The sequence below is a fragment of the Solea senegalensis genome, linkage group LG20 (assembly GCF_019176455.1).
Source record: "Solea senegalensis isolate Sse05_10M linkage group LG20, IFAPA_SoseM_1, whole genome shotgun sequence".
Lineage (NCBI taxonomy): Eukaryota > Metazoa > Chordata > Actinopteri > Pleuronectiformes > Soleidae > Solea > Solea senegalensis.
In genome coordinates, this window is record NC_058039.1 from 17,551,162 (window position 1) to 17,571,355 (window position 20,194).

General features: G+C 41.8%; 3 protein-coding genes across 9 annotated transcripts; 1 reads left to right on the plus strand and 2 right to left on the minus strand.

The window, feature by feature from the left end:
- Window positions 1-2,122: 2,122 nt before the first annotated feature.
- Window positions 2,123-7,323, minus strand: e2f3 (E2F transcription factor 3). 4 transcript variants are annotated; one of them, XM_044053465.1, is made up of 8 exons: window positions 7,181-7,234; window positions 7,106-7,145; window positions 5,456-5,562; window positions 4,297-4,513; window positions 4,052-4,165; window positions 3,743-3,857; window positions 3,373-3,496; window positions 2,123-2,743 (listed from the first exon to the last, which is right to left on the minus strand). In XM_044053465.1, exons 3-8 carry the CDS (start codon window positions 5,520-5,522, stop codon window positions 2,481-2,483), a joined length of 900 nt encoding a protein of 299 aa, XP_043909400.1. In that variant the 5' UTR covers window positions 5,523-5,562; window positions 7,106-7,145; window positions 7,181-7,234; the 3' UTR covers window positions 2,123-2,480. The 4 variants fall into 4 exon arrangements, with proteins under 4 accessions (XP_043909400.1, XP_043909397.1, XP_043909398.1 ...); XM_044053462.1 differs by having other exon boundaries at window positions 7,106-7,323; XM_044053463.1 differs by lacking the exons at window positions 7,106-7,145; window positions 7,181-7,234 and adding an exon at window positions 6,704-6,804.
- A 559-nt stretch (window positions 7,324-7,882) lies between these two features.
- On the minus strand, window positions 7,883-17,102 carry srfbp1 (serum response factor binding protein 1). Of its 4 annotated transcripts, none has more exons than XM_044052561.1 (3): window positions 16,986-17,102; window positions 9,667-10,164; window positions 7,883-9,553 (listed from the first exon to the last, which is right to left on the minus strand). In XM_044052561.1, the coding sequence occupies exons 2-3, from the start codon at window positions 10,159-10,161 to the stop codon at window positions 8,261-8,263; spliced, it is 1,788 nt and encodes a 595-aa protein (XP_043908496.1). In that variant the 5' UTR covers window positions 10,162-10,164; window positions 16,986-17,102; the 3' UTR covers window positions 7,883-8,260. The 4 variants fall into 4 exon arrangements, with proteins under 4 accessions (XP_043908496.1, XP_043908495.1, XP_043908493.1 ...); XM_044052560.1 differs by having other exon boundaries at window positions 9,667-10,161; window positions 16,986-17,069; XM_044052558.1 differs by lacking the exon at window positions 16,986-17,102 and adding an exon at window positions 10,774-10,862 and having other exon boundaries at window positions 9,667-10,161.
- Window positions 10,956-19,503, plus strand: maco1a (macoilin 1a). Its single transcript, XM_044052557.1, has 11 exons — window positions 10,956-11,178; window positions 12,310-12,451; window positions 13,026-13,152; window positions 13,252-13,375; window positions 13,474-13,652; window positions 14,591-15,137; window positions 15,291-15,449; window positions 16,299-16,481; window positions 16,776-16,896; window positions 17,006-17,180; window positions 17,429-19,503. Exons 1-11 carry the CDS (start codon window positions 11,099-11,101, stop codon window positions 17,629-17,631), a joined length of 2,040 nt encoding a protein of 679 aa, XP_043908492.1. The 5' UTR covers window positions 10,956-11,098; the 3' UTR covers window positions 17,632-19,503.
- The last annotated feature ends 691 nt before the right edge of the window (window positions 19,504-20,194 follow it).

Sequence of the window (20,194 nt, forward strand, 5' to 3'; positions counted from 1 at the left end):
AGCTTCTGCCAGTTTCTCGCCAGGCGTCACTACTTCATGTCTCCTCACGGTGGCGCTGCTCAATTAAATGAGGGGAAACTTGGGTGGATGTTACCTGGAGTTCACGGCGGGATAATGTCGGAGAAAGCTTTAGAAAGCTAAAGAGATGCTCCATTCATATACAATACATAGACTTTATGCACTTTGTTCTCTGTATTGGGATTAAATGAGAAATCCTTCACTGAGGTTTTGTTTTCTTCAATTAAACAGATATTGTGAAGTATCGCTATACAATATTGATCATCAGTATCATATCGTGATATTACTGGTATCGTGGACCATGAATCGTGTATCGTATCGTGAGGTAACCCTGTGTTTCTCACCTCAAACAGGTGGCATAAAATGGTAGAAAATACTGAAAAATGTCGATAAGCATTTTTCCAAACCCAAAGTAATTCTGTTTTATTTGTTATGTGAGGAAAAAAAGGCAGGAAAAAATTCACAGAAACTTTTTAGAAATTGATAAATAGCTGCATTCCTAGTGTGCTGCTGCCTGTGAATGTTTGTGTCAGTGCAAGTTAACACTCTCAAGACATTTTTTTTACAAACGCTATTCTTTAAAACTTATTTTCCGACTTAATGCATCAGTTAATGGTGAACATGTGTATACATTTTCAATGGTAATTCAGTAATTCACGTTTTGAGAGTCAGTTTAATCCTGAGGCTGACAGAACGGAACTCCGATCAAAATATAGTTTATTCAATTTTTAATATATTGTTCACAAACAGCTTCGCACACAAAAAAAACCTGCATCTCAAAAAGGATAACGGGTCAATCTCGACAATCTCGTCAAATATTTGTTCTGCATCAGAGCGGAGAATCCACCTTTTTTATTCTTTAAGGCTCACAATATTTTGTCCTTTAAAATTTTGCACAGTGATTAGAAACTGTAAAAAAAGAAAAAGAAACTATCATTGCCTTTATGAGTAACTTTTAAAAATACATTTCCCGGTGACTTAAATGAATAAATGACTCATGTGAGCACACATTAATCGGAACAGAGAGTCACGTGAAACGGCTCATAAGGCACAAAGTTGGTGCAGAGTAAACAAACGTTCAGAATGTCCAAAACTGTCATGACGGTCACATTAATCCCAATTTTCTCCCACCACCAACAGTCAAGTCTCTCAGAGCAATGCATAGTTCACAACGTCCACGACTCTGAAAACACTGACCAAATACAAGGCTAAAAACACCACAGTGCAGAGGATGAAGCCAGCTTTGAATTCACTAGCCATCGGATGATCAATTTTATGATTGGTTGATTTTTTTTTTTTTTGTCTAAACAACGAAAACATCTCCATATTTAAGCAAGTATTTGAACTTAAAAGGTGACTAAAGAGAGACTAAAAATGTTCCTTTCAAAAGCATCAAAGGTCATGGAGCGGCTGCATTAGTGTCTCAGAATATCACATCGCTGCAACTCTCCACTGCTAACAGAAATGTGTTAAGGTGTCACGTCAAACTTCACAAAAGGACTCCGATATATAATTGCAAGATCAGAGAGCCTGAGAAAACAACAAGGTCAAAGGTCAAACGTGGACTGAGCTATGATGCACTTCTCTCGAGCGACAGACGGAACAGACCAATACAAAAAGTGTCACACGAAGGCGTCAACTGGAAACGCTTCTCATTCACTTTTCACCGAACAGCATTGTTAAACTTTCCCAAAAAAACTTCCCACACCTTCAGACTCCCCCACTGTGAAACATGAGTCGACTGATCAACCACCAAATTCACTTTCTCCGTGTGTGTGTGTGTGTGTGTGTAATATAAACAGCAGACACCAAACCAATGCTATTATTGAGACACACTGACGTATCAGTTCTGTAGAAAACGATGCCGACGCTGTGAAGAACTTAAATGTTTCGACTTCAGTGTGTGAGATGAGATACATTGAACCTGCAGATACCCTTCATACCCTGAGGTTTGACAACAGAACAACAGAGCCCTTCATCCCAATTAGTGGACGCAACGCAAGGCATGTAGGTTATTTCCATGTCAGTGCCAGGTGACGAGCGACACAATGTAATCTGTGTTATTAATCCTCAGTGGTTGAGTGACGAGGGAAATTAAAACCAGTAACAAATCAGAATTTATGAACTTATAGCTGAAATGTGCACAAACACCATCTGCTTATTGTATACATTTTTTGCCAAAAGTCCAACACAAGCAGCCAAGAGGTGACGTTAGACTTTGAGTAGAAAGCACAAGCAAATGAAAATGTCAGAATCTTCTGGTTTTGTCCTAAATTCCTCGGTTCCTTCAGAACTATATTCCATTCCTTCAGGACCGAATGCAAAAGAAGATCTATCCCGGTATTTGTTTCATGCTCTAGTGTAACGATTCAGGGTTACAGCCTCACTTCTTTGTTCCTTTATTTTAAATCCCTGTGTCTCTTGTTTATGTTCATTGCATTTCAAAATGATGGAAACCCTGTTTAGATATGGGTCATATCCACAGGCATAGACTGCAGGTCAACAGAGGAGGAGAAGAGGTCAGTGATGCCCTCGTTCTCCTCCAGGCTCAGGACGTATTGCTGCCCATCACGAGACACGGTCAGGGGCGAAGTGACTGTGACACCGCCACTCTGTTGATCTCCAGAGGGGGGGTGGAGGGGGGTGAGGGAGGTGGAGGTGGGGGTAACGGTAACCGGCGATGAGTGCGGTGACCGTTTGATTTTGGAAGTACTGTTAGCATCATCTGGAAAGATAACGGGGGGGTGTGGATAAGGAGACAAGGGGGCAGAAAACAAAAAAAGATGATTGATTACGGTTTAAAATTAACACTGTGACACCAGAAAAAATAGGTTTAGAGGGCAATACATTATCTCAGAAAGACAACGTGGTGTCTTTATCTTGTGCTTCTGCAATTATAGTTCCTTTAGTTTATCGGATTGAGGCACTGGTCTCCTTTTTTTTCGACTTATACCCTTGATATTTCAATTAAACAAGGGCTGGAACAGGGATGGATTATTGGATTGTTTAACTTCCATCCCATGTCATGTTTTTCCCTGTGAGGGTAAAAGCTCATCGTTTCTGTGGCAGTTAATAAGCAGCCCCCTTTTGCATGAGTAACCTATTTGAGATAAGTCACAAATTCTGTCTGCACACCAGCTGCTTCCAGAGAAAACAACTTTTTATGTTTCAGGCCCAACAGGCCTACTTCAGACTAAAGAATGGCTTTGGTTTTGGCCCAAAATATCACCTGGTTGGTAATAAAGAGTATTTCTCTGGAAGCAGCAACTGAAGTGCAGACATTTTCTTGACAATCCTGCCCCAGCACCAGTGTTTGAAACACTCAATGGGCTCTCAAGTGCGTGTAAGACTGACCTTTGGAAGACATCTGAGGGCGGGGCGAGGGGACATCGCTCGCAGGCGTGTTTGTGCCTTCCTGGGAGACGACGATGAACGCATCAATGGGACCCTGGGTGCTTTTGAGGTGGACCTGGAAGCTCTGCACACAAAGGGAGTAGTAAGCGATGTCCTGACACAGCATTTGAACAGCAGACAGAAGCACAGACAGCATATAAACAGTGGACTTCTAGCTTGCAGGGCGATTCTAATCAGGAACTTTTTGAATTTAGTGTATAGTCACACTTTATCCTCCACACAGAGAGACAGACAGACAGAGAGAGGGAGGGAGGGAGAGAGCTGAGGAAAAAAAAACTTTTGTTAACCGATTGTATGTGGAGAAATATACCTCCTGTGGATGTGGGACCTCCAGTTTTGTCCCTACAGGGGCTTTGATCACAATCACCGTCTGCTCTTTCAGGCTGGGGATCCTTTGAACATCCTCATGTGTCAAGTAGACAAATGTTTTCCTGACTGTCAAGGACGATATTTAAAGTGGCTTTTATAAACAGACGGGGACAAAATCCATGACTAAAATCATCATTCCTGCTGAAGGTCAACTATTTATAAAAAGCTCCCACCACACAGTTAGTGACACTCCAGCAATGTCTGTTCCATAAAGACAGAATGAAATGAAGGTGAATTGGATGAAGGATATCTCTGAACCTGCTGGTCCTCAAACATCTGGTGAATCTGCTCCGTGCAGCTTTGGATCAGGTCGTCCAGTGTCTTCTCTTGTTTCCTGAGCTCTCCCATATCCAATGAACCACCCCTGTGTACACACATTCAGCATTAAATCATTCTCAGCGATACATGACATGGCATTCAGTGTGCACATGTACTGCAGAAGAACCTCCTTCACATAAATACACTGAACTATCTGCAACATCCACTCATACTTACAACCATTCAATGTTGTTTTTGGACTTCTTTTTGATGAGTTGGATCCCTTCGAGGACATTGGTGATATCATAGAGGCGCCTCTTAGCGGTATTGAGCTCAAGGGCGACTGCATTCAAGTCCAAAACGCCATCAGAGGAGGCTCTCAGCAGCTCTGTAAACCTCTTAGTCAGGAGACTGAGCGAGGTGTCAAGGCGTGGCTTAGAGATCATGTCAGAGCCTGTTATAGGATTGGGGAAAAATGGGTGGGGATTAATGTATTATTACTTATTTTAAGACCTTCTGTTGTTATGTCTGTCAAAACTCTCAGTTAAACTCATACAGGATGTGTATGTAATGCTCAAGCAGATATTTCACCTGTAGAAGCCGTTATTTCTTTCTGAAAAAGTTGTTATTTTCAAACTGCATTCATGTTTACTATATTTTCTGGGTGTATTCCAATAAGGTGATTGAGAAAGTATCACACTGTATGGTGTATGGTGCTAAAACAATAAATCTAATGTTGGCCTAAGGCTTTGGCTCAGTACAGTATTTACATTACATTTGTCAGTGTTATTATACAAGAGGTTCCCAATCACCTTGAATGTGTTCAAATTGGGCAAAAACCTATACGAAGTGAGCTTCTGCATTGAGTTTTGTAAAATGAATAAATCAAAACAAGGCTCTGCAGCAGACTGGACTGTAGAATTTGTCTGCATTTCACGCATTACACGCATTACACGCATTACACGCATCACACGCATCACACGCATCACACGCATCACACGCATCACACACACACACACACACACACACACACACACACACACACACACACACACACACACACACACACACACACACACACACACACACACACACGACTACACTATGAGCTGTGTGTCTCAGTAAAGCAGACTCTGGGCTCCCATGAAGGGAAGCTACTACCAATAAAGTCATAAATATGACATTATTGGTAGATACTCTCAGCTCTGTAGCATCTTCTCCACTGGTGGTCAGTCAGAAATATGACAACTGCTACTGTCTGGTGCTTGTGGTCATAGCCATTGGGAACCCCTGGGTTACAACACGGTCTCAGTTTCATGGAAGCACATGCTTGTTAATGGTTGATTCTATCACTTGTGTTTCCCACAAGCACTGGCACATTGGCACAAGGTCTTACTTTTCTGCTTATGTGACAGAGAGGCCATCTGTTGCAGGGCTTTTGATTTTGCCAGTCTTGCTACCATCCTGGGCTTCACCAACTTCCAGCTCCAGTCTTCTCTTTGCCTTTGAGACAGACATTGCACAGTTGTTATGGTGCTAAAGTGTTGTTCTCAGTGTTAAACGTTAAAGGGTTCACACCTAGTAAATTCTGTATGTTCCACCAGAATACCTTTTTATGATAGATTGTGCTATACCATTTCTTGCTGGAGGAATTTGTAGACGTTGGCGCACCGACAAAAGATACATGTGAACAAGTGCAATGGCAACAGCTTTATAAAATAAAAGAGGACATATAGAAATTGCGTGACTGCTTCATCAGTACATCCCTACAGCTAGCAAGAGGAGAAATATTACAACATTCCTCAACTTGGTGCAATAAGTAAGTTTCTTTAAAAGATTTAAAACAAGTTTTATGATTTTACAGCTTCTTATTAAGAAATATTTATATATATATATATATATATATATACATATATATATATACATATATATATGTATATATATATACATATATATATATAAATATTTCAATATATACTGGTTTCTTTGCTCCATATGCCAAACAAATCATTAAAACTGAATAACTTTGGTTTGTTGACAGAACAAGACATGCGAACAAGTTTGAGAAACTCTGATCAATGTTTTCCGACATTTTATGGCCCAAACAATTATTCGATTAATCGTTTAAGAAAAAATCGTTAGTTGCAGTAAACGTGATGTCACCTACAGCATATCTTAATGAACCAACTCCCAATATTCACGGTTACACAAATTAACGCGCATTTTCTTTTACTAAACCTGAGAAAATCCGGGTAAAGCTTGAGAAATGTGCCGGCTGTTTTCGTTTTTTATTTTTTTTAAACCTGCCAGCTTACTGCAGATGTGAAGTAACTATGCTATATATGTATATATATAGTGTGATATTAATTATGTTTTAACTGAGCACTGTCCCCTTTGAATTGATTAATGAAATGTAAAAAAACTTGGCACGACAAGAGCAAACAAATTTGCATTAATTTTAATCAGAATCACCGAGTACGGTTACGGTTAAATGTTAAGTTTGTTAAGTTACCTGGGAGCTAGCTTCTCTGTTGGCTAAATGGAGCTACATCCCCAGCCCCCTGCCATGCTGAGCCAAGACCCACACAAGTCGTTTGTTTTCAGCAGTAAATAACACATAAACTACGTGCAGTCATTTGCTTACCTGTGACTTCCCGCACATACATTACAACTTTGATAGATAGAGTGTGTTGTGCGCACAGATACGGCGTGTTTGTGTGCGTGCGTGTGACGCTAACGAAAATGTACAGCTGTAACCGTTGAGAATTCTTCAAATTAGAAGCATGCCATTTACATACGCTCCCTGCTTTTATTCTGAAGGAATGTTAAGAGTTTCCTGTTTTGGGTGGGTATGTGGCGTTTACGTGCCTGGAGAAACTGAACATAGACAGATACCTGATATAAAGCATTCATTCACCACGAAATAAAATAACATATAAAGTGTGAGAAATGCGCTTATATTGGTGTAGTTGTCATGTTAACGCACTTAACGGGTTAGCTTTGACGCTGCTATGTTCAAAAACAGGTGTATCTGGTTCATTCTTACCTGGGTTTGTTCGCTTTCACAGTTCTGCCATTGACGTGGATGTTGTCGAGAGTCCTCCTCGGGAGCAGTTCGGCGCGTTTTTCCGGACGTTCACTTCCACGATATTGTGCTGTGAAGTGGACGAAGGAGGACATAAAACAGAGTCTGCTGGTTTTTGTGGTGAAGCAGCTTTCTCTTGGAGTATCCCACGGTGAGAACGCTGGGAACTTTCTTCTTTGGATTGGTTGGAAACCATCATATATGTGCGTTGTCGCCACCGTCTGGACTGGAGTGTTGATGAGAAGATTAGCAGGGGGGAAAAAATGTCCATGTATGTTGTAATTATTCACCCAATCAAAGGATAATTGGTGACATCATGACACAAATTGTATTGATGCATTTGCTGCCACTTTCTCCATGACCCAATGATGATGATGGCATCTTATCTGCACTTATGTGATAGGTAGGGTTAATGAATTGTATCTGATTTCACTATTTTCTTTCTCTGATATCTGATCCAATGATTTTGAGCAGTAGAAGATCAATACCCCATATTTTATCAATGCTAGCTATGACGAAGTAAGAGCTGCCAGCCTTGACGCCTGAAATTTACTGAGCTGCTACGACAGCCTGTAGTCCAGGGCAAATTAGTGTTTACTTCAACTTTTATTTAAACAAAATACTCAAATATCCAACTGATGGATACAAATCTTAGTTGAATAGCTAGATACATTTCCACTAGAGGATTAAAAGCACTAAAGGAAGACATATATAAGAAAAATGAATGTGATGGTCACATCAGGTCCTGGCATCCTCACCCATCAATTTAATTTAGGATTAAAAATCATGTCAGACAGAGAGTAAAAATAACAACAATCACTGCTTTTATATCACCAAATACATATTTGGACAAACAAAATACAGTATAGCACATCCTTAGAAATTGCATGTTTTTGAACATGTTAACTCAAAACCTATAACACAAAGTCATAAACTTACGTGACATGTTTTGCAGCTTAGATTTGAATGTTTCTTACGGTGGTTTTCAAGAAATATCAAGCCATTGTCCTTTTACACCCTTTAAAAATAACATGATAGAACATCGTAAGTGACAATTGATCACAAAAGACTGAGTCACTCGGTATGTACATGACATTTACAAGAAGAAAAGCTGATTCAGTCATCATCATCAAACTTGATCTTCTTCCCCTGGAAGGCCATGATTTGTCCTTGCTGCTCCTTTCTTTTCTTACTCGCCTCCCAGGATGGATGCAGTGTCTGCTGTGGTGGCTGATGGGAAGTGGCACCCCGACCCATTGGCATGTTTTGCCTCATAACTTCGCCTCTGCCTCGCCCCCTCCCTCTGCCTCTTCCTCTGCCAGCAGATGCAAAGCTCTTCTCTTCTGTCTCTTGCCATCTGCCTTCAGGACAGGGCTTGCTGTACTTGGACCCTGAATTTCTTTCTTCTCCTGGACCCTGGAATCTGGATGGTTTACTGAAATCTCTATTGAAACCACTGTTGCCATTTGGTTTTCTTTGGCCCCTGAATTTATCACCACCTCTCCCTCTGCCTGCAGCCTGCTTAGCCCCAGAGAGGGAAGAACAGAACACAGACTTAAGTGAGGTCGCTTTAGACTTCAGCCTGGACTCAAGCTCATCGAGTTCTCGCTGGACCTTGTCTGAAGTTTTCGCCTTATTGGTGGATTCTCCTTTTCCTCCCTGCACCTTCTCAACCTTTCTTTCCCCTTCGACAACATTCTGCTTCCTCTTCTTCTTGAATTTACTGACTTTTCCTACAAAGAAGTCATCTTCACTCTCCTCCGACTGGGAGGACTGTTTGTGGAAGCGTTCCTCTGTGCTGTCATCAAAGTATTCTTTCTCCTCGTCATCTGATGAGTCCAACTCGCTCTCTTCTTCCTCTTCCCTTTTCTTATACGCTGCAACGTTCGGCTTCTTACCCACATCTTTACATTGAGGTTCATTTTTTACAGGGACTTTTTCATTGCTAGGTTTTGTTGGTGCCTGTTCTACACTCTCAGACTCTGGTATTTGTTCCTGTAGGACGTCAGCAGTATCAGCTGATTTAGCTTCTATTACAATGTCAATTTCAGGTATAGGTTCATCTTTAGAGTCTTCAAGGATCACATCTTCTTCCTTGTTGTCTGCTATTTCTTTTAGCTGCACTGTAACATCCTCCTCTTTTTTCTCACTTGTTTTTTCTCCTCTTTTGTCCGGACACGGCAAGTTTACTTTTCCAGATTTGTTTTGCGCCTTTTCCTTTCCTCCCTGCTTCCCACAGTTCATCCTCTCGTCTTTGAAAGCTTTCACCGCAGCTTTGATGGCCTCGATCTTCTTGTCGAACTGAGGGTGTGTGGCGATGCGTGCTACAGCCCGGTCAGTAATAGAAGACTTGGTGTTTTTGCACACTTCTTCAAAATTAAGCTTCTTCTGCAAGGCTTTCTTGGTCACCTGGCAATGGGACAGAAAGTCAGTTATCCAACGAGACAACAGTCGCTTACAAATAAGTGACTAAATCTATCCCATAGATAAATAACTATACTCCCAGTATGAATTTAACCTACCACGTCTGGTGCGAGAACCTTCATGGCATGGACTTCCTCCAGCAGCCTGGCAGCTCTCCTCTGATTCTTCTCAATTTCAGCCTCTTTCCCCTTCTTCTTCTTCAGGGCACCAATCTGTCGCGTCAGCTTGCGGATGATCAAAGCTCTCACCCGCTTCACTTCCTTCCTCATCTTCACCACCTCATTGTTGAGGTTCAGGACATCTGCTTGTTTTTTTTCTTTAGCCTGAGCAGGCAAGGGAGCCTTCTCTGGTTCATCTGTGGCCGGTGCCGTTTCCTCTGCAGCCTGTACTGTTACCTCTGCTTCATCATCTCCATTGGCCTCTACATTATCATCATTTACTTGCCCTTCTTCTTCAGATCCTCCTTTTCCAGATCCTTCTTCTTCAGATCCTCCTTCTCCTTCAGATCCTTCTTGTTCCTCAGTCTCTTCTTCTCGCTCTTTTTCCTCAGTGGATGACAACAGTTTCTCCATCTTGTCCTGCATATGTATCATCTGCTGGAACAAAGCATAACCACAACAGCATTTAAGGAGAATAAAAGGAGAACAAGAAAGAAACATGTCAAATTCTAACTGGGACAAAAATATCTGAGGCAGATAAAAGCTGGACAAAATCTGAAATAGACTTACAGACATTCAAAATCAACAGTTTTCCTTGCATATGTATATACTTTTAACTACTTACAACATATATGTTAATGTATATAAATACTTATTATTTTCTGATTCTGTTTCCCGTTTGTGTTTTCTGTTGTATCCATAACCTACACACACACACTTTACCACAGAACCACATCATGAATGTTGCTGTATTTTCCCACACAAACTCACTCAAATGCCTTAATGTGCAACTATGAGCTGGTTTTTCGACATTTAGGTGTTTCTATAATGTAATGTAACGCAGCTGGGCAAACTGTCAATAAAGGTATAAAAGTGAATATCTGACACAGACTATGACTACCTCATCAAACGTGGCCAGGGCACAAGCGTGGACAAGTTTGTTTTGTCACGTCAACACGCGAGTTTTACGTACAGCTGACACGAATACAACAAACCGCAGCGCATAATGTCATTTAAATCACACATAGTTCACAATTTCACACTCACCGACGAGAAAGAGGACTTTAAAAAATAAAAAAAAGCCTCAACAGCGACAGAAACGTTTCCTCTCGTCGGAGGCAGCCATGTTTTTGCTACGTAACGTCGCCGACAACGCAGTGACGTCAGGACGGCGGCCAACGGGGGGGGGACGCAGCGTGTCGTGAAAAGGGGAGGGGCTTCCATGGACTGTTTTTATTTATTTCTTTGTTTCATGTGCATAAAACAACAACAGTGGCGGATAAATGAAGAAATAAGGAACATGAGGATGAGCGAATGACTTCCCGCGCGGCAGCCACCACAGCGATATCACGAGCGAACCAACGCGGGGAGGATGAAGCGGCGCAATGCGGACTGCAGCAAACTCCGACGGCCGTTAAAACGGAACCGAATCACGGAGGGTATATATAGCAGGTACCAAAAGGGGCTGGAGGGACGTTATTGTATAACAATGGCGCCTCTCTGCATATGTCAAGAGGGATGGCAGCCTCTGCTACATTCATATTTCAGCACGCTGTGCTGTGAGCGTCAAACGCAGATGAATGAAAATCACCTCTTACTGACAAAAAAGGCAAAGGCCTTTACGTTTGTCTTGTTATACATCTTTTTCTTTCATACACGGGCTACATGCGAATGGAATAACGGCAGTGAGACTGTGTGGAGATTCAAAATGACTTCAGCTCAACCCGTTTATTGTGAACGCTTTCAGCTAAAAAGAAAAAAAAATGTGTATATATGAAATTTATCGCATGAATTTGTGAAGGAAAAAGGGGGAAAAAAAGAAAAAAAAATCATCTCGAGCCAGAGATGACAACAGCAATGTCAGGGAGCGCTTGTTTTGAAGTGCGGGGTGACACCGACGGCGGAGGTTGTCTCACCTGTGCTTTGTCTGCCAGAGAGAGGGTGAAATTGAACATTAACCGCCAAAGACACACACGTCTCACTGGACTCTTGTGTGGAAGGCAGATGATATTTTTAATTAAAAGATTTAAGAGTTAAGTGTCGCCGTGTTCATGTTATGCTGCTCTCCAGGTGTGCTTTTAGTAACATGTCTAGACATGACACTCTGTACATGCACTTCACTCTCAGCCTCTGTGTCTTTGTCTCACTCAGGATGTACTTTTTTTACGGCAGCACAATGGGGACCAACAAATGTTGGCTTAAAAATTCTAAAACTATACTGTAACAATATACAATGTTTTATTTATTTTTATTGACATGTAAATGATTTGTGTTGAGCATGACATTTTAAAACGTATGCCAGTTATTTCTAAAGATTCTTGTGTGGTCGAGATCTGTTGCATCGATATTTCTCTTGCCTTTTACACGTTACGTGACCTTCACGTATCATTGCAAGTCACACCGCAAACGTGGCGATGATGACAGCGAGATAAGATGTGGTGTAAACCTGTTGTCATCAAACAATCTAAATCCTCAGCTACAGAAACGTCCAGTCTCCCTGGTTCCATAACCTAAATCCAGAGTGTGTAGTCCTTCTTTAACATTTACTTTCTCTGTTTTTAAATCTCTCGTCTTCTCCCGCAGCACGTTCCTGTACCTGAAGTTCCTCGTCGTGTGGGTTTTAGTTCTGCTGGCCGACTTTGTGCTGGAGTTTAGGTTCGAGTACCTGTGGCCCTTCTGGCTTTTCATACGAAGTGTCTACGACTCCTTCAGATATCAGGGACTGGTAAGAGCTCATGTGCATGATGATGACCCTGTCTGTCCTCCTTTACTTCCCCGCCTCCATATTCACACTGATATTAATTCGAGCTGCAGGTGATTTGGAAGCAGGGAAGAAAAATCTTTCCTGCCCCTGTTAATACCCCTTGAAATAAAAATGCCAACTGCACTACGAGAACAGTATCAAGGATATAATGGTGAACTAGAGTGGATTCTAAGCCCTATAAAAATTGTTGATTATCAAGTTATGCTGCACGACAAACCCATATTTAATAACTCGTACACATTTCAAACACATATCCAATCTGTAATCCAGTCACACTGTTTTGTAGGATAACATAATGCACATTTCGAGAGTCATTTCTCAGATATTCCAAGGGCATTTTGCCTCAAGCCTTCACTAATTTCCTCCGGCGCTCTGGAGCCCAGGTGGAAATATGTCTATTTCCTGTACCAGGACGCAGGGAATTAACACAGCACGTGTGTTTTTATTTGCTGCTGAATGATGAAACGTAATTTAGATTTAGTTCCGCGTATGGAATTACTTTGATTTTGTTTTTTTTCTCCCTTCCTTTACAAAGGCGTTCTCTGTCTTCTTCGTATGTGTGGCGTTCACGTCGGACATCATCTGCCTCCTCTTCATCCCCGTCCAGTGGCTGTTTTTCGCCGCCAGCACCTACGTATGGGTGCAGTATGTCTGGCACACAGGTTTGTCCCAAGTCTTTCTTTGTGGATTCTTTTTTAATTTGGCCTTAAAGACTGCCTGAGTTTGCTCAGTGCTGCCATTTCCACTCTGTTCCCACACAGAGAGAGGAGTCTGTCTACCCACTGTCTCACTGTGGATCCTGTTTGTGTACATCGAAGCCGCCATACGCTTCAAAGATCTGAAGAACTTTCACGTGGACCTGTGTCGACCATTTGCCGCTCATTGGTAAACGTCTTTAACGACTCTCCTTTTTTTTTTTGTTACTGTAAAGATATTGTGATTTACGTAAAAGTTGACCAACGTGTTTCCCCTTCTCCGTCCAGTATCGGCTACCCAGTGGTGACTCTGGGCTTCGGCTTTAAGAGCTACGTCAGCTACAAGATGCGGCTGAGGAAACAGAAGGAAGTGCAGAAGGAGAACGAGTTCTACATGCAGCTTCTACAGCAGGCCTTACCGCCCGAGCAACAGATGCTGCAGAGACAAGAGAGGGAGGCAGAGGAGGGTGAGACGGGCACCTTTTACTGCACTTCATCCGTACTATCACACTTTAATGTGGATGAAAATGACATTTTCAAATGAGAATAAGTGTCAATGGAGCTTTTCGTTCACCGTTGGGGTCTTTGGAGCATTTTTAAACTTATATATTGTTAGGGTTTGTATGTATCGGGAGCAGAATTTTAGCATTTTTAAGGTAAAGGGGAAGAATATGAGTGTAGACTAAAAGAAAACAAGTATTATGCAGATTAAAGAAGAAAGAATGGTGTCAAATGGTCCACCAGAAGTATGGACACTCGTGGACAAGTGTTTACTGTGTTAATGTAACAATTTGTTTCATATAGAGAGCTATATTTCTGTAAATTATACATACTCTCACGTAAATACTGTATTTTAGAAACGTTTTCCATTATAATTAGTCGTTTTAAGTTGTGGTTCCTGTTGGAATGGGGGATAAAACTTCACGCTGTGTTCACGCTTAACTTTAACAAATAAATCCAGAGCTGTAAACGTTACAGTACAGACAGTATTCTGTTATTTAAGTCATGCTAAACTTGTTTGTATTTGTGTTTTATAAATAGCTCGCAGAAGAATAAAGGATGATAAGAATTTATTAGATGAGAGACAACATATAGGCTGGAACTGCTGTGCAGCTGCTGTTCTTTGTATTGTTAGTTTTATTACTATTATTGATTGAAGGGCTAAAATTAGAGCTGCAATAAGTGGTTAGGTTTTTTTCTAATGAATCATTTATTCTATGAAAACACTGTCCTTTGCAACCGTAGTTAAATTACATCAACCTACTGTCTGCTTATATATTTATCTGCTATTTCCTTTTTTAACCTGAGTCACAAAGCCTGTAATGGTCAAACGGAAAGTGAAAAGTCGCAGATTGTAAACTTCTGGGGGCATTCTCTAACGCTGCATGTGCTTGCTTTCTTTCAGCTGCTTTAGCTAAAGGGATCTCAGAGGTGGAACCTTCGGTAATATCCCAAAACGGAGCACCGCCCGGAAAGAAGAGCACCTCAATTCCATTACCAGAACTGGAGTACCGGGAAAAAGGGAAGGACAGTACCGCGAAAGAGCGCGAGGGCAAAAAACAGAACACAATAGGAATCAATAACAACAACAGTATTATGCACACACTGGACTCCAAACTACAGGAGACGGAGTACATTGAGAACTACGTTGGGGCAAAGAGACTCAACAACGAGCTGGCCGGAGAAAACACGCACGCCGACGCCAACACACACACCACTCCGAAGGAGGAAGTGGGGGGCACGGGGAAGAACTATAAAAACGCCAGCGCAGGCGGAGGCAGCATTTCTAATTCGTCTCCGCGGAATCACAGCTCTTCAAACGGCAGCGTGGCGCCCGGCTCGTCGACCAGTAAGAACGAGAAGAAGCAGAAAGGGGCGGGGAAAGGCCAGAAGGATCCGCTGGAGAACTGCATTCCGAACAATCAGCTGGGCAAACCAGACGCTCTCATACGGTGAGACTTTCTTACAGCTTCATTATCCTCTTATTTGACATTTAACCCCGAAGGATAAATCCCATTTCCCCGTGAAATGAATCAGTTAAAAGTAGCAAAATAGATATGTGTTGGCCTGTTGTGGTGGTTCCTCATGTCTTCTCGTCATTAAAGGCTGGAGCAGGACGTGAAGCGACTGAAGGCGGACCTTCAGGCCAACAGGCAGCTGGAGTCAGAGCTGCGGAGTCAGCTCTCCTCTCTGAGCAGCCAGGACCGAAGCCTTCGCTCTGAACTGGGCCAGCTCCGCCAGGACAACGAGCTGCTGCAGAACAAGTGGGTGCATGAACTGTCTGTCTGCTCACTTAGGACACACACTTACTAACTTAAACCCTGACCACTTTTCCTCAGTCGTGACACAACAGCGGGGATTACATTTGGGATTTGAATGCACCAAAGGTCTCTGTGGTCGGGCCGTGATTGTGTTTCATGTGATGATGATGCTCCATCCCACGAAACTTGCCTTGAAAATGTTTCACCATTTCCATTTATTCATGGACAGTTGTTTAGATGAAAGATATATTTGTTTTTATAAGCGGCAAATTATCCATATCGAACCTGTAGAGTGCAAGCTGAGATGCTAGATCCTGCATTATCCAAATATGCTTTTCGTTTAGTTTATATCTTTGTATTCATTCCTTCATTCTGGAGTGCTTTTATACCCTTTTGTGGATACAGTACATCAGATATTAACCTATCCAGAGAAATGGGTACTGAATTTAAAGTTAGGTGTATTAACATGCACATAATTGCACAGAAGACTATTATGCATATTTTATTTTTGTTGTTAATTTGACTCAGTTTGTCATAACTAGGTTTTTGGGTCCAGCAATCTCATATTTGTTAGTATTTCATCCTCAGGTGACTTGACATGTTAACGTGAGGCTGACGTAGTAATGTTTACGACATGCACTGTCTTCATGTGGGTCAGCACTAAAAAAAAAAAGACAGTCGTATTTAATGCACTGACATAAATGACCACATGATGGCGATAGATAAATAAAAATCCTATTCTTTTCACGAGACGCTGTACTTCACAGGGTGAGCAGGTTTGAAAGTTCAAAATGTGAACAGGAAACAGACTTTGTCTTTATCTGCTTGACCCTGTTCTTGCACACACTTCAGGCTCCACAGTGCTGTCCAGGCCAAGCAGAAGGACAAACAGACCATCTCCCAGCTGGAGAAGAGGCTAAAGGCGGAGCAGGAGGCTCGGGCTCTGGCTGAGAAACAGCTGGCCGAGGAGAGGAAGAGGAAGAAGATAGAGGAGGCCACCGCCGCCAGAGCTGTAGCGTTAGCTGCTGCCACCAGGTACTGTTCCTGCTCCCTCTGGCAAACGGTGGAGAGTTTCCTCAAATCTAAACTCCCTTCATGGTGTTTTTATCATGTCATCATTGGCTATGTAATATATTGTATACTTAAAATCAGTCAGTATGTCGATAATTGTTGGGATTTGCTCCTGATTGAAATTTGAATACAATGTGAATTGTGGTTTTAAGCTTCTTTGTGGATAGAAAACCACAGTAGTGGCATCAACACTTAAATCCAAGAGAACAATAAATAAGTGATCATTTTGTAATGTCAATTCTGCTTCTCCACCAACAGAGTGGAGTCAAATGACTCACTTCGTGTGCGTATAAGGGAGCTGGAGACCGAGTGTAAGAAGCTCAGCATGGACATGAAACTGAAGGAGGAGCAGATTAGGGATCTGGAGGGCAAGTGTCAGGTAAGAATGAATATCACATTTAATCCTGTTCATTAACTTTTAGTGACTGTGTGATGTTTTGTCGTATGGTAACCGTGTCTTTTTTTTACCTTTGACCTGTTGGATTCAGGAGCTGCGGAAATACAAGGAGAATGAGAAGGACACAGAGGTGTTGATGTCGGCACTCTCGGCCATGCAGGAGAAGACCCAGCACCTGGAGAACAGCCTCAGTGCTGAGACCAGGATCAAACTGGACCTCTTCTCCGCTCTGGGTGACGCCAAGAGGCAGCTGGAGATCGCACAAGGTAAGGTGTTGACCGTGGAGATGTTCACAACGGCAGGAGACGCTTGCTCTGGATCCTCCGGAGTTTGTCTGAAAGCAGCTAGAGTTAATTGTGGAGAAGTTGAAGAAGGGTCTTCTCTGTGAGGATGGTTACATTTAGACACTTAAAGACAGCGATGGGTCAATGCTAGAACTCTCAGGAATTCAGTATGGACGCTTGTACTTATCTCTTAATGATGTTTATCAACATCTGTTTCTTGTGTCATCCAGGCCAGATCCATCAGAGGGAGCAGGAGATCGCAGAGCTGAAGCAGAAGATAGCTGAGGTGATGGCAGTGATGCCGAGCCTGTCTTACTCATCAGACGGCAGCAACCTCAGCGGCGTCACCCCCCACTACTCTTCCAAGTTCATGGACAATAGTCCCTCGTCCCTGGACCCCAACGCCTCAGTCTACCAGCCCCTGAAAAAGTGACTCTGACGTCCACACGTTCTCCTTCTTTGTTTTAGTGACTTTCTCGTTTCTGGCTTATTTCTGTTTCGGTTTACCAGCCCCTGACAGGTTTTGCACACACACACACACACACACATGCACGCACACAGCCCCTCTTTACAAACGTGTACTAGGTTTATTTTGTTCGGTTCTATTATGAGAACTATTATTTTGAAGGGGTTTTTGTTGTCGTTGCTGTTGACTTCTTGGATTTAGCCAGTAGACGATAGAATCTGTTTAAAGGGGGGCGCGAAAAGGGAAACAAATGTTTACTTCAGAGCCATCACGCTTCACTTCATGTCAGTCCTGATTTGCTGTACAGAATAAAAAACCCCCGCAGCCATATTTTCTTCAATAATTAACTGACAAACAATCATGATGGTTTATATTAAGGCAGAGGTGTGTTCTCAGTTCAGACGTGTTAAGTTAAGCCCTGTGAGAGATACATGAATGTAAAACTATTCATGTTTTGATATCATTGGTAGTTTTTTTTGTAATGTTTCTCTTCAGTTGCAATGTACACTTCTTTATAAAATAGTGGTATTGAACTGGTAAGCGTTTGCTGTTCTCCTCAGATAATTCCAGTACAATTTATTTTGTTTCCCTTAATGCTGGAATATAGTGGATTCTCCAGGATTATCAGTAAGTGGATGAAGCAGATTCAGTTCTGTTCGATTTGGCCTGGCACTGCCAAAAACATTAACGCTCACCCATTTGCTGCAGACACCTTTTTCCTCTCCCTCTGGACCAAATTAGAACCCATTAGATCATAACGTCCACAGGATTTAATGATGTCGAGGTAACCGGTCGTTACCGTTATTCGCAGATTTTTACAGTGCCTTTTGCAGTTTCTCTTTTTTCTGACACGGAAACCACATACTTTGCAATCCTGGGATCTAAAAGCATTAAAAAAAAAAACAACGAGATTTTCTCACGTCGGATCATTTTAAATTCAGTATTTAAAAGTCAAACCTCAGAGTCGTTGTGAGCTAACCGGTCTTAGTATTGAGGACGTAAAGGGACAAAGACAATTCTGGACATGGTACATGTCATTTCATAGCGACACAGTCTTGGTAAAGCCAGACACCAGCCAAACTGATTGTCTCTTCTCATGCCCTAGTTTTGGCATTTAGTTGTTTACAACAATGTACATTTAAAAAAAAAAAAAATACTGAGGAATGTTTTCTTTGTTTATATCATTTCAGTTCTTAAGTGCCAAGTGTTGATGTTTGGGTTTTCATCCATACTTTGATCGATGTAGCTAGCATAATGTTTGCAGAAAGAGTGCCGTCGTTTTTTAGTTTTTGTCGTTGTTGTCATTAGAACATATTCGGACGGTGTTGTGTTTACAAGGTTCGGGCCTGATCATGGCAACGCGGCAGGTGGTCAGTGAGACTGACTGATTTATTTATTTGTTACAGGCCGACTTTGATACCCTCCCCCACACACACACACACACACACACACCATCATGTTCAGTTGGTTTCCTCACCTTTTTCTACCAGGAAAGGATTCGGTGAATGTGTTGTTTTTGGGAAAAGGTCACTTAACCCCTGAACCATTTGATCATGTCGTGCTGTCATGTTGCCTACCTGGAGAAAAAAAAAAGAGAAAAAAGTATTTTTTTGGTGGATCGCTCTCTGGTTTTGTGAATTCAGTTCTCAAGTTGCTTTTACGAGTTTGTATAGAAGGAAGAGAAGGTTTGGAAAAAAAAATAAGTGCTTTGTTTTATCTTGTCATTGTTTTACCATGTTTATTTTTTCTCAAAGTGATGGTGGCTGTGTCACACTTTTTACTTTGACCATCACCATTAAAGAAGGTTTTGCTGGTGGCAATGCCAACTGTGTGCCGTGATCTTTGTGTCTACCTTCACTTTTTCTGCCTCTACTGAGACACCGAACACTTTTCAACAGGTTACCAATCACATCATGTCTGGGTTTCATTTAGTTTCCTCAGTTTCAGGGTGCAGAGCTGTCGCTAACACGATCAGCAACACCTGCTGTGCTTTTCTTACTAAAACGTGTCAAAATGGCCACTATAAGGATGAGCTAATACGATATTTGGTATTGGTATCAGTCCGATTACTTGTCAGAATCAGCTAACAATAAAGAAATGAATAAAAATTGGATTTGATCTTTAAACCTCAAATAAACTTGCATATTCCACCATTCACAGTAAAAATACTATTGGACTTATATTGTCAAAATATCTTTGACAAAAGACATGTATTCTATTGAACATTGTTGAAGTTGTACTATAATGACTTTGTTTTTGTTGATATATGTTCCATTGGGCTGTTTATGGGATTGTGATGCTGATGAGTGTGTTTTGCAATAGGGTGACATAAATGTTAGGTAAATATTTTCAGCTTCTAGGAATTGTTGCTCTATATGAGTGTTAGAGGCACTTTTCATGGCAGACATTTTGACAGGTCAACGTCAGGTGCGAACAATCCATTTAGCCTCCACAGGAACACCTGTTCTCCTGCCTTAACAAAGAAAACACAACTGAAATGATGTGCCACAAATACAGAAAAAAAAACTGA

Coding starts and splice junctions, on each gene's coding strand:
- e2f3 (XM_044053462.1), bottom strand. CDS start 7,239: ATGTCCTCCTTCGTCCACTTCACAGCACAATATCGTGGAAGTGAACGT. Junction 4,514..5,455: donor TCTGTCACATAAGCAGAAAA/GTAAGACCTTGT, acceptor ATCCTATAACAG/GCTCTGACATGATCTCTAAG. Junction 3,497..3,742: donor AGGTCCCACATCCACAGGAG/GTATATTTCTCC, acceptor CTTTGTGTGCAG/AGCTTCCAGGTCCACCTCAA.
- srfbp1 (XM_044052561.1), bottom strand. CDS start 10,161: ATGATACATATGCAGGACAAGATGGAGAAACTGTTGTCATCCACTGAG. Junction 9,554..9,666: donor AGGTTCTCGCACCAGACGTG/GTAGGTTAAATT, acceptor TCCCATTGCCAG/GTGACCAAGAAAGCCTTGCA.
- maco1a (XM_044052557.1), top strand. CDS start 11,099: ATGAAGCGGCGCAATGCGGACTGCAGCAAACTCCGACGGCCGTTAAAA. Junction 16,897..17,005: donor ATCTGGAGGGCAAGTGTCAG/GTAAGAATGAAT, acceptor TGTTGGATTCAG/GAGCTGCGGAAATACAAGGA. Junction 17,181..17,428: donor GCAGCTGGAGATCGCACAAG/GTAAGGTGTTGA, acceptor TGTGTCATCCAG/GCCAGATCCATCAGAGGGAG.